This window comes from Loxodonta africana, chromosome 22 (genome assembly GCF_030014295.1).
Source record: "Loxodonta africana isolate mLoxAfr1 chromosome 22, mLoxAfr1.hap2, whole genome shotgun sequence".
In the NCBI taxonomy this organism is placed as follows: Eukaryota; Metazoa; Chordata; class Mammalia; order Proboscidea; family Elephantidae; genus Loxodonta; species Loxodonta africana.
This window is the reverse complement of record NC_087363.1, coordinates 66,056,205-66,069,052: the sequence shown is the minus strand read 5'-3', so window position 1 is coordinate 66,069,052 and position 12,848 is coordinate 66,056,205. Positions and strand designations below refer to the sequence as shown.

Sequence of the window (12,848 nt, the reverse complement as noted above, 5' to 3'; positions counted from 1 at the left end):
TTGCTTCTTTCGTTGTTACTTCAAATGTGATTTAGCTTATATCCGTTGCAAGGCTTTGGCTAAATAAATGTTCAAATGTGTTTAACAGCCTCTGTATTTATAGTAAGAAGGTCAGAGGCACCAAGGCTTGGAGCCCAGAGTGAAAGCCCTTGAGAGCCGTAGGGCAGAAGGCTTCAATCCTTAGTTGAAGGTGCTTAGAGATGACCTTCGCCTTGAGTTGAACTGCGGGGAACTTGAAGGCCAAGTCCTGGGGTGGAGCACTGAGGGTGGGGTGGTGGGCTCAGAAGTCTGACCTGCTGGTTCCCGGTAAGCAGAATCTTGTGGCTCAAGGCTGGATGTTCACCTGCCTCCACCTCCCCGTACCACAGGTGGGGTGGGGGTGGGGGGGCTCCCAGCAGAGGCGCCACACGTGGAAGGCGGGGCAGGCCTTGGGGGGATGTGTGCTTTTCTGGGTTAGAAGGTCAGAGTGTAGGGGAAGACAGCAAAGCAGCCTGCATTCTTGGGATCAGCTTCTCAGGTTAGTGTGTTTTTTTCCCTCATTTCTTCAGGCATTTGGCACTGGATAGGGATCTCCCGGGGCTGTTGCACCTTTACTCCAGAGAATGAATATTATGGGGCTTTTGGGTGGCACTTGGGTTCTTCCAAGCCATGCCCCCTCTAGTCCTTAGATGAGTCTGGAGCGGGAGCGCATACCTCCTCTGCGTCTCCCAGTTCTTCACCAGGAAAAGGTGAAGCTCACACCAGCTCCCACCCTTAGGCTGCCCTTTGTGACTGTCATGGGCTGAGTCAGCTGTGCTTCTGTTTCTGATCCCCCCTTGTGCAGGAATGATGAAAGGCCAGTCCCTACGAGAAGGCAGAAGTGACAGGAGATGGCAGAACCAGGGAAGGGCAGAAAGGCGTGGGGAGCAGGCTTGGTGGAGGTGCAGGAGGGTGTGGAAGGAACAGGACGTGTTTCAGCAAGTGTCAGCTACCTCCACCACAAAGAATTAATTTAGCCTCCTGCCCCCTCTTTCTGCCCCTGCCTCCCTGTGGAAGGTGTCCTACCGAGGGTAATTAAAAACCAAACCCATTGCTGTCAAGTCGATTCCCACTCATAGCGACCCTATAGGACAGAGTAGAACTGCCCCATAGAGTTTATAAGGAGCACCTGATGGATTTGAACTGCTGACCTTTTAGTTAGCAGCCGTAGCTCTTAACCACTACGCCACCAGGGTTTCCACAGGGTAATTAGTGGTGCTTAATTAAGGGAAGGAGTCCCTGGCTGGTGCAAGCCCTTAATGTGATCGGCTGCTGTCTTAGGCCTGGCTCTCTAGAGAGGCAAAACCAGTAAAGCGTGTAAGTATATATAGAGAGATTTATACCCAGGAAACCGCTCACGCGATTGTAGAGGCTGGAATTTCCCAAGTCTGTGGATCAGAATAGAGGCTTCTGCTGATTCACCTAGCCACAGGGGCTGACAAATCCCATCATGGGAGTGAGCACATAGAGACACTGAGAATCATGGCCCAGCCAAACTGACACACAATCTTAACCGTCATAGCTGCTAACCAAAAGTTGGTGTTTTGAGTCTACCCAGAGGCACCGTGGACGAAAGCCCTGGTGATCTACTTCGGAAAAATCAGCCACTGAAAACTCACGGAGCACAGGTCTCCTGTGACCCACACAGTCGGAGTCTCCATGGGTCGGCACAGGTCTCCCGTGACCCACACAGTCGGAGTCTCCGTGGGTCGGCACGGGTCTCCCGTGACCCGCACAGTCGGAGTCTCCATGGGTCGGCACGGGTCTCCCGTGACCCGCACAGTCGGAGTCTCCGTGGGTCGGCACGGGTCTCCCGTGACCCACACAGAGTCGGAGTCTCCGTGGGTCGGCACGGGTCTCCCGTGACCCGCACAGTCGGAGTCTCCGCGGGTCGGCACGGGTCTCCCGTGACCCACACAGAGGCAGAGTCTCCGCGGGTCGGCACGGGTCTCCCGTGACCCACACAGAGTCGGAGTCTCCGCGGGTCGGCACGGGTCTCCCGTGACCCACACAGAGTCGGAGTCTCCGCGGGTCGGCACGGGTCTCCCGTGACCCGCACAGTCGGAGTCTCCGCGGGTCGGCACGGGTCTCCCGTGACCCGCACAGTCGAAGTCTCCGCGGGTCGGCACGGGTCTCCCGTGACCCACACAGAGTCGGGGTCTCCGCGGGTCGGCACGGGTCTCCCGTGACCCGCACAGTCGAAGTCTCCGCGGGTCGGCACGGGTCTCCCGTGACCCACACAGAGTCGGGGTCTCCGCGGGTCGGCACGGGTCTCCCGTGACCCACACAGAGTCGGAGTCTCCGCGGGTCGGCACGGGTCTCCCGTGACCCACACAGAGTCGGAGTCTCCGCGGGTCGGCACGGGTCTCCCGTGACCCGCACAGTCGGAGTCTCCGCGGGTCGGCACGGGTCTCCCGTGACCGACACAGAGGCAGAGTCTCCGCGGGTCGGCACGGGTCTCCCGTGACCCACACAGTCGGGGTCTCCGCGGGTCGGCACGGGTCTCCCGTGACCCACACAGAGGCAGAGTCTCCGCGGGTCGGCACGGGTCTCCCGTGACCCGCACAGTCGGAGTCTCCGCGGGTCGGCACGGGTCTCCCGTGACCCGCACAGTCGGAGTCTCCGCGGGTCGGCACGGGTCTCCCGTGACCCGCACAGTCGGAGTCTCCGCGGGTCGGCACGGGTCTCCCGTGACCCGCACAGTCGGAGTCTCCGCGGGTCGGCACGGGTCTCCCGTGACCCACACAGAGTCGGGGTCTCCGCGGGTCGGCACGGGTCTCCCGTGACCCGCACAGTCGGAGTCTCCGCGGGTCGGCACGGGTCTCCCGTGACCCGCACAGTCGGAGTCTCCGCGGGTCGGCACGGGTCTCCCGTGACCCACACAGAGTCGGAGTCTCCGCGGGTCGGCACGGGTCTCCCGTGACCCGCACAGTCGGAGTCTCCGCGGGTCGGCACGGGTCTCCCGTGACCCACACAGTCGGAGTCTCCGCGGGTCGGCACGGGTCTCCCGTGACTCACACAGAGTCGGAGTCTCCGCGGGTCGGCACGGGTCTCCCGTGACCCACACAGAGTCGGGGTCTCCATGAGTCGGAGACTCCATGAGATCTGAGTTGATTCAAAGGCGACTGGTTAATTAAGGGAGGTGAAGCCTGATTACACCCCCAGCACCCCTTGGTGGAGGCAGGGGCAGAGGTGCTGGGGAGGAAAGAATCTTGGACTGAGTGTCAAGGAGGGGGTGCCCAAGCCCCATTCTGCATCATTCCAGCCGCATTCATGGAACCTCGGATTTTCCTCTGATCTCATGAGGTCTCATCTGTGTAAATGTGGCAGGTCAGTTATTTTTCCCATCACCCAGCACCCTGAACCCTGGACAGAGATCTGGGAGCCTCCGGGATGTGAACAGGAGAGACCTGTTGGCAGCCCCAAGGATTTTGTTATAGGTCCCAAAGAAACACAGGTATTTCCTCCACCAAATGGAACATTTCTCGCACAGCTCCAAAATGGCTGGTGGCATCTACAGAGAGCAGGGAGCGAGGTGTTTGACAGATCGCACCAAACGCATCATCTTTAGAAAACTCTCAAATCCGAGGGAGCCCGCTGTTGTTAGTGCACATCACGCTAGCCCTCAACTCATGGTGACCCCATGCACAAAGGAACGGAACGCTGCCTGGTCCAGCACCATCCCCATGATCAGTTATGGATTGGACCGTTGTGACCTATTAGGGTTTCCACTGGCTGATTTTTGGAAGTAGATCTCCAGGCCTCTCTTCCTAGTCTCTCTTCATCTGGAAGCTCTGCTGAAAGCTGTTCAGCATCAGAGCAACACAAAAGCCTCCAGTGACAGCAGGGTGGTGTCTGTGCATGAGGTGCGTTGGTCTCCCATAGGGAGGGCAAGAATTCTACCAGTGAACCACCACTTTCCCTGAGAGGGAGCCTAGACGTGGCTAAATTAAATTGTGACATCTCCAGTGCCATTGATGAGGCGGGGCCCCCGTGCGTTCTGCCTGCAGGTTGCCCTCTCTCTCCCTGACAGCACGGGGAGTGGGGAGGAGAATTTCAGAGTTGGGGGAGATATGGGGTGTTTAAATGCCCACCAAAGCCCACCTAGTCCACTCCCTGAGAAGCTATCATTATAATACTTGGATACTGAAAATGGCGGGTGGCTTCAGGACTCACATAAGCAAAAATGTAAAATAATCTCAAAACTTCTCGAAGCTACAAGAAGCCACTAGCTTCAACTACTTTCCTACCAAGTGTCCCAGGTTGGGCTCTTGGCTCAGCAGACTCAGAGATGAAGATGAGTATGCACTTGGGATCAGCGCTGGGGAAGGGAAGGAAGCAGGGCTGGTCGGGGGAGAGGTTGAGCCTTAGCCTCTCCTTCACAGGTGTCCTGAGTTGGGTGAAGGGCCGCAGTCAAGCATTCATTGGATGTGGGCTTTCCTGGGGATGGGGTGGGACCTTGGGCGGGGGACTGATAGGGGAGGCCCATCTTCCATCAGCATTGCCAGCAGTGGGGGATAGTCCTTCATCCCTGAAGGGGGATCTGGGAGATGCATTCCAGAGTCCAACACACTGGGCCCTTTTTGCGGAACAGCCAGAAGAGCCACGTGTTGTAATCTTATCTCCTCCATCCCCATTTCTGCAGGAAACAAATGGTCGGAGTTGCATTTAAGGTGGGAGGAAACATAGTGCCTGCCTTCTACCCTTTTCTCTGGGTGGCACCTGGTTAAAATGATTTTCAAGGTTAGCTTGAAGGGAGAAGAGGAATAACAGCGGGTAAAAAAAGTACAGCCGTGTTCTAACATGCGTGTGGGTCAGCTGACTTGATCCTCATGCAGCCCTCTGCGTGGATGCTATCACCATCCCTGATTTACACAGGAAGACTGTACAAGTGGTAGTCACTCATGGCCGGGCTACAAACCCAGGCCCCCCAACAGCTGAGCGCACACTTGAATCCGCTGTGCTTCCAGATGGTGCTGGAAGACAACGTGCAACCTGAGAAGATGTGCAGAAGGGGAGGGTGTTTATTTCTGACTGTTTTTATAGGCGGATTACAGACACACGTCTTAGTCTTCTCTGGCTTGCCATTTCAAAATGCCATAAAGCGGTGACTCTGAAGAGCAGGAATTTATTGTCTCACAGCTCTGGAGGCTAGGTATCAGAATTCATAGCTCTACTATCTTTAGTGGATCTAGGAGAAGAGCCCTCCTTGTCTCTTCTGGTAGCCCCAGGCGTTTCTTGGTTTTCCTTGGCTTGTGGATACATCTTCTTGTCTGCCCTCTTCGTGTCTCTGCCTCAGGGTCTGTTTTCCCCTTTTAGGACGTCACTCAGAGGGGATTAGGACCCACCCTACTCCTGTAGGACCTCCGGATTTAACTGACAACACCTTCAAAGAAAGACCCTATTTCCAAACAAGGTCAGGTTCATATGTATAGGGGTAAGACTTCAACCCCTTACCAAAACCAAACCCTTTGCCATCAAGTCGATTCCAACTCGTAGCGGCCCTATAGGACAGAGTAGAACTGCCCCATAGTTTCCAAGGAGCGCCTGGTAGATTCGAACTGTCGACATTTTGTTTAGCAGCTGTAGCATTTAACCACTATGCCACCAGGGTTCCCCTGAACCCCTTGTTGTTGCTGTTGTTAGGTGCTGTCAAGTCAGTTCCAACTCATAGTGACCCTATAGGACAGAGTAGAACTGCCCCATAGTGTTTCCAAGGAGTGGCTCGTGGATTTGAACTGCCAGCCTTTTGGTTAGCAGCCGAGCTCTTAACCACTATACCACCAGGGCTCAACCCCTTAAAAAGAAAGAGAAGTTTTCTCTTTCTTAAAGGGGGACATAATTCAGTCCATAACGCTTCAGTGAGGGGTCTTTTTTTTTTTGACCTCCAGTTGTGATACGTCTACTGGGTGCCCTTGCCCCATGGCAGGCAGTCCCAAGCCTCGTCACACTTGCCATGGAGCTCTGTATTCACTGTGGTCTGGCAACAGGGATCCAGGAAGAGAAGAAAGGCCCTGAACACCACCCACAAAAAGTGGCTCTCCCCTCTGAGCTCCGACTCGCCTGGCGCAGGGATGCGGTGTTCTCCCGGCCGCTCAGCCCAGGCGAGAAGGCCTCGTTCACCTCTGCACCCTCAGTGCTTTCGCACTCTGAAGTCCTCAGTGAACACTGGCGAAGGCCGTGGTCACTCCTTGGCTAATTGAGAATCAGTGGGACTTAGAATGTTTGTTCCAATGCTGCTTTCCAGCAATTATGCTGGCCAGTGTCTCTGGATCCCTAAAAAAATATCGCCTTTTATGTAACACTGGAAGAAACAGATACTTCAGACCTTCAGCTGCAAACCAGTATTTCCTTTTTTCCTCCCCGCCCCCACCTGCCTTTTCTCTCTTCGCTTCCCTTTTTTTCCTTTTCTTCTGTCTCCCTGCCCTGTGTTTCTTCTCCTTGATTTTGTTTCTTTAGAGTTAGATTTCACCAGGCCTGAAAAACCTGCCTTTTGACCCAAATCCCTTCCCTGTGGTTTCGACACCAGCTAAAAAGGCACAGACTGTGAGTCCCCAAGGGACTCTAGGTCAGTTCACTTATTTCTCAGACCACAAGGTCACCCCTGGATGACATGATGAGACCTGTGGAGTGGGTGCTCGGCTACATACTAGCTGCTCCACATACCTGTCACTTAGTCCTTTGCCAGCTCTGCTCTCACTTTCACGATGGAGGAAACTGAGTCTGGATGTCGTTGTTGTCGTTAGGTGCTGTTGGCTTGGTTCCGAGTCATAGCGACCCCATGTACAACAGAATGAAACACCGCCCGGTCCTGCACCATCCTGACAATCGTTGTTATGCTTGAGCCCATTGTTGCGGCCACTGTGTCAATCCATGTTGTTGAGGGTCTTCCCCTTTTTTGCTGACCCTCTGCTTTACCAAGCATAACGTCCTGCTTCAGGGACTGGTCTCTCCTAACAACATGTCCAAAGTATGTGAGACAAAGTCTCACTGTCCTCCCTTTTAAGGAGCATTCTGGCTGTACCTCTCCAGATAGACTGATAAACTGCCCAAGGGGCACAGCTGGTGAGGGTCAGGCCAAAGTTTGATCCAGGCGTGGCTGACACCAAAATCCACACTCTTTTCTCTGTCAGATCTCTCTCCCTTCCTCCTCCCAATCCTATACGGTGTGGCAAAGGAGGTGAAGTACTTCATCCCGCAACAGGCCCATCCCAGGAGCTGCAAACTGCTGTGTTTGCCACAGCTGTTTCTCCTTACCCGCTACAGTGCTCTTGGCATCCCTGTCCTCAGCATACGGACCTTGTAAAGATGATGACTAACAGTTGGGGCTCTCAGGATCTGGCTTTTCACCTCCTCCACCTCTAAGTGGCCATGTGAGGACCTCAGTTAAGTTCTTGGCGTCCCTCAACCTAAGGTGCTTTGTAAAATAGCAGTATTGCCTCCCTGACGGTTGTTATGACAATAAATGACATGCAAAGAGCCTCGTGTGTAGTCAGCGTGACTGAGCTCTAATTTCTGTAGAATCATGCTTGTCCGTATGCTGGCTCCTGGACAAACCTCAAGAGCAAACCGCGTGCCCCAGGCCTGGCAGGGGCGTGGGACTTGCCGCCCGCTTTTTGAGCACCAGCCTCACTCCCAGCCCCCTTCCTGTGTTTTCCTGTTGGTTCTGGTTTTCCTTCTTACAGCATACCTTACCTTACTGCACTGCAGGCATCCTTTTGGGAAGGAAGATAGGAGGCAAATAAATGTAATCGGGACCTGGTGCATCCTACAGAAGCCAGCAGGGAGTGACGCCCCGTGGGGTCAGTTAGGTCAGGGCACCTGCTTTCATTTCTGCCCTCACCCTTTCCCCCAGCCCCACTCCCACCCGCCTTGTCCCTGGTGACACACCGCACACACACCTGGCCTTCTTGCTGTCTCTCTCCTGGAATGGATGTGCCAGTGCCAGCAAGGTGTGCCTGGGCACACCCAGCCTCGGCCCCCTGGGGGACATGCGGCCACCACTGCCCCGGTGACAACACAACAGCTGGTACCTTTTGACCTGACTCTGTCCTTTGTTGCCGTGTGACCCTGGGTGGGCCCCCTGGTTTGCTGGCTTCCATACACTCCTCTGTCTTCCTCCAGGCAGTTGAATGAGAACCAAGCGAGGTGGCAGTCAAGGAGGAACCCTGGTCCTGTGGCAGGCATCATGCTGTGTCCGATGGAAAGGGCCATGGGCCCTGGAGGTCAGGAGCCAAAGTTCTGGTTCCAGCATGGATGTGACGCCGAGGCGAACACCTGACCTCTCTGGGCCTCACCTCCACAGGACTTTGACTCCTGGAAGCCCCCAGGTGTCACCAGCTGTGCAATCTCTGCTCTACCCCTGCAGGAGGCAGTTCCCACACTTGGAGGTTTAGGAGAGGGAGGGGCCACTGTGCAGTGACAACAACGTTTTTCCTCAAAGGACACTGGAATCTTCCTCCGTGTGCTGTGTGTGCTGTGAAGGGACACACGTGGAAGCCTGGGGGGCTGGACTGCAGGTGAGGCTCCCAGGGCCAAGCATCACACACAGGCAGCCTGATGGAGGGTGGCCACTACACATTCTTGTCTCCAGCAGCAGACAGGCGTGCACCTGTGAGTGTGCACATGTGTGTGAGTGCCTCTGAGTGTGTGTGAGCGCCTCTGAGTGTATGTGTGTGTGCAAATGCCTCTGGGTGTGTGTAAGCCTCTGAGTGTGTGTGCCTCTGCGTGTGTGCGCGCCTCTGAGTATGTGTGTGAGCGCCTTTGAGTGTGTGCACCTCTGTGTGTGTGTATGAGTGCCTCTAAGTGTGCATGCACCTCTGAGTGTGTGCATGAGCGCCTCTGAGTGTATGTGTATGTGCAAGTGCCTCTGGGTGTGTGTAAGCCTCTGAGTGTGTGAGTGCCTCAGTGTGTGTGCACGCCTCTGAGTGTGTGTGTGTGAGTGCCTCTGAATGTGTGTGTGTGCCTCTGAGTGTGTGTGTGAGCACCTCTGAGTGTATGTGTGTGTGCAAGTGCCTCTGGGTGTGTGTAAGCCTCTGAGTGTGTGAGTGCCTCTGTGTGTGTGCGCGCCTCTGAGTGTGTATGTGTGTGAGTGCCTCCGAGTGTGTGTGTGCGCCTCTGAGTGTGTGTTTGAGCGCCTTTCAGTGTGTGTGCCTCTGAGTGTGTGTGTGAGTGCCTCTAAGTGTGTGTGCACCTCTGAGTGTGTGTGAGCGCCTCTGAGTGTGTTTGAGCGCCCCTGTGTGCATGAGCGCCTCTGAGTGTGTTTGAGCACCTCTGAGTGTGTGTGTGACTGCCTCTGAGCGTGTGTGTGACTGCCTCTGAGCGTGTGTGAGCGCCTCTAAGCATATGTGTGAGCGCCTCTGAGCGTGTGTGAGCACCTCTGAATGTGTGTGTGAGCGCCTCTGAGTGTGTTTGAGCACCTCTGAGTGCGTGTGAGTGCCTCTGAGTGTGTTTGAGCACCTCTGAGTGCGTGTGAGTGCCTCTGAGTGTGTTTGAGCACCTCTGAGTGTGTGTGTGACTGCCTCTGAGTGTGTGTGTGACTGCCTCTGAGCGTGTGTGAGCACCCCTAAGCATATGTGTGAGCGCCTCTGAGCATGTGTGAGCACCTCTGAATGTGTGTGTGAGCGCCTCTGAGTGTGTTTGAGCACCTCTGATTGTGTGTGAGTGTCCCTGAGTGTGTTTGAGCACCTCTGAGTGTGTGTGAGTGTCCCTGAGTGTGTTTGAGCACCTCTGAGTGTGTGTGTGACTGCCTCTGAGTGTGTGTGAGCACCTCTGAGTGTGTGTGAGTGCCTCTGAGTGTGTGTGTGCAAGTGCCTCCGAGTGTGTGTGTGCAAGTGCCTCCGAGTGTGTGTGTGCGCCTCTGAGTGTGTGTGTGCGCCTCTGAGTGTGTGTGTGAGCACCTTTGAGTGTGTGTGTGAGCCCTTCTGTGTTGTGACTGCCTCTGAGTGTGTGCGAACACCTCTGAGTGTGTGTGTGAGTGCCTCTGAGTGTGTGTGTGACTGCCTCTGAGCGTGTGTGAGTGACTCTGGGTGTGTGTGTGAGCGCCTCTGAGTGTGTGTGTGAGTGCCTCTGAGTGTGTGTGTGCGCCTCTGAGTGTGTGTGTGAGCACCTTTGAGTGTGTGTGTGAGCCCTTCTGTGTTGTGACTGCCTCTGAGTGTGTGCGAACACCTCTGAGTGTGTGTGTGACTGCCTCTGAGTGTGTGTGTGACTGCCTCTGAGCGTGTGTGAGTGCCTCTGGGTGTGTGTGTGAGCGCCTCTGAGTGTGTGTGTGAGCGCCTCTGAGTGTGTGTGAACACCTCTGAGTGTGTGTGTGACTGCCTCTGAGTGTGTGTGAGTGCCTTTGAGCGTGTGTGTGAGCGCCTCTGAGCGTGTGTGCGAGCGCCTCTGAGCGTGTGTGAGTGCCTCTGGGTGTGTGTGTGAGCGCCTCTGAGTGTGTGTGTGAGTGCCTCTGGGTGTGTGTGTGACTGCCTCTGAGTGTGTGTGTAAGCACCTCTAAGTGTGTGAGCACCAGAGTGTGTGTGTGAGTGCATCTGAGTGTGTGTGAGAGCCTCTGAGTGTAAGTGCCTCTGAGTCTGTATGTGTTTACATGCCTAAGCGTGTGTGTGCACCTCCGAGTGTGTGTGAATAAGCGCCTGTGAGTGTGTAAGCACTTCTGAGTGTGTATGTGTAAGCACCTTTGAGTGAGTGTGTGTGTGTGTAAATGGACGGGGTAGATCTACAGGTATAGACTAGCAGACAGAGACTCAGTTTTCCAGAATTTGGAGCGGATGCGGGGCTCTGTGGAGATTCAGAGCGATTTTAGAGAAACGACTGACAAGGAGTGGGCAGTAGACCTCTTTGTTGTCATCCCAGACTGGCATGGTGCGCAGCTGGCATGCAGAGAGCTGTAGGGCTTGCTGCTGCTTATCCAGGTGTCCTCAGTCTGGTCACCGGAGCCCCTCCATCCACAAGGTTCCACATCTGTAAAACAAGGGTGGGACGGACTCTGTCTTCCTTCCTTCTGGAAGGAAGCAATGTAGTTTAGTAGAAAGGGCCCTGGATTTGGAGTCAGAGGTCTTGGCTTGAGTTCATATTTATCCCTGTGTTGGGGCATTTGCTCATCTATGACCAGCAGTTCACCTCATGAAATAGGAAACCATATGACATTTCTAACACTTAAGCATTTTGCCTCAAAGGTGTCAATTTTATATAGTTCACCCTGACCCATCTACCATATAACATTATTGAAATTATCCAACAGAAAGATATTTAAGAACCATTCCTAAACAGCTAAGGGTTATAGAAATACAAATTATTTTATTGACAGCACTGTTGCATGGATAAATCTCAAATCAAGCATCAAATGTATACCCACTTTTTCCTCGCACCAACGATGAGTCTATAACAAATCCCCGCTTTCCACTTCTCTGTTCTGGCACCAGCTGCCCACACAGCACCCCTTTCTCTGATCCTAGCCACCCAGAGCTAGGTCAGGTCCTACAAGTTAAAGGACAGTGTCCTCTAGACTGCCAAGTAGGCCCAAGACCTCAGATGCCAATTGACAGCTGAGTCCACACCACAATCTCACTTCTAACCTACTGGCTACAAATTTGGGGATTTCCCTCTACCCCTTCAGGATGCCAATTATAAGCTCGGGGGTTCCCAGCCCCTCTCACTCCTGACCTGCTGTTTCCCACTACTCCTTTGGGTTTGATAACTTGCTGGAATGACTCACAGAACTCAGGTAAGCGTTATACTTAAAATCACAGCCTTATTATAAAGGATAGAAATTAGGATCAGCATAAAGAGGAGAGACACATAGGATGAAATCTGGGAGGGTTCCCAACACAGAGCTTCCATGTCCCAAAAAGAGATGCTCTACCCTCCCACATGCACATGTCTTTCACCAACCAGGAAGCCCATGGAGTTTCCGAGCCCAGAGCTTTTATTAGGAGTCTCATTACATAATGCAAACTCCAGCCCCTCTCCCCTGAAGTCGATGGATATCACGTGATCACAAGGTGGTATGCTGGGTCTTTCTGCTGGCAACCCAACCTCAGAGTCACCTCATCACTTCACCTAGCCTGATAGGTGTGATCTGGAGTTCTTATCAAAGACATTCATCCCAAGGTTTTTTTTTTTTTTTTTTCAAGACTGTGTTTCAGGAACCAAGAACAAAAACCAATTCTTTTTTTGTTTGTTTTTATTGTACTTTAAGTGAAAGTTTGCAAATCAAGTTAGTCTCTCATACAAAAATTTATTTACACCTTGCTGTGTACTCCTAGTTGCTCTCCCCCTAATGAGACAGCACACTTCTTCTCTCCACCCCGTATTCCCCATGTCTATTCATCCAGCTTCTGTCCCCCTCTGCCCTCTTATTTCACCTCCAGACAGGAGCTGCCCACATAGTCTCATGTGTCTACTTGAGCCAAGAAGCTCACTCCTCACCAGTATCATTTTCTATCTTATAGTCCAGTCCAGTGCCTATATGAAGAGTTGGCTTTGGGAATTGTTCCTGTCTTGGGCTAACATAAGGTCTGGGGACCATGACCTCCAGGGTCCTTCTGGACTCAGTCAGACCATTAAATCTGGTCTTTTTGTGAGAATTTGAGGTCTGCATCCCACTGCTCTCCTGCTCCCTCAGGGGCTGTTTGTTGTGTTTCCTGTTAGGGCAGTCATCGGTTGTAGCGGGGCACCATCTAGTTCTCCTAAGACCAGTTCTTTGGGTAAAGTTAATGTAAACCCCACACTTGTCCTTTTGTTTTTTTCCCTTTGCTGAAACCTAGTGTTTCTCTTCCCTTTTTCTGACCTTTTGCTGCATAATCCAGCTGGAAACCTTTCCCTCCCCTTGC

At 53.6% G+C, this 12,848-nt stretch overlaps 2 protein-coding genes across 4 annotated transcripts in view; one reads left to right on the top strand and one right to left on the bottom strand.

The window, feature by feature from the left end:
- The window catches only part of PRKAG2 (protein kinase AMP-activated non-catalytic subunit gamma 2), a 421,068-nt gene that overhangs the window by 15,656 nt on the left and 392,564 nt on the right, over nt 1-12,848 (top strand). The window lies entirely within an intron of this gene.
- LOC135228507 (filaggrin-2-like) lies at nt 2,617-10,877 on the bottom strand. The gene is made up of 3 exons (XM_064275144.1): nt 10,833-10,877; nt 9,666-10,732; nt 2,617-9,289 (listed from the first exon to the last, which is right to left on the bottom strand). Exons 1-3 carry the CDS (start codon nt 10,875-10,877, stop codon nt 9,196-9,198), a joined length of 1,206 nt encoding a protein of 401 aa, XP_064131214.1. The 3' UTR covers nt 2,617-9,195.

Bases quoted from the DNA above. Each gene is read 5' to 3' on its own strand.
- LOC135228507 (XM_064275144.1), bottom strand. From the start codon at position 10,877: ATGCCAGTCTGGGATGACAACAAAGAGGTCTACTGCCCACTCCTT. The intron at 10,733-10,832 runs GTCAGTCGTTTC...CTATACCTGTAG, and splicing joins AGGTCTACTGCCCACTCCTT to ATCTACCCCGTCCATTTACA. The intron at 9,290-9,665 runs GTGCTCAAACAC...ACACACTCAGAG, and splicing joins ACACTCACACACAATCAGAG to GTGCTCAAACACACTCAGAG.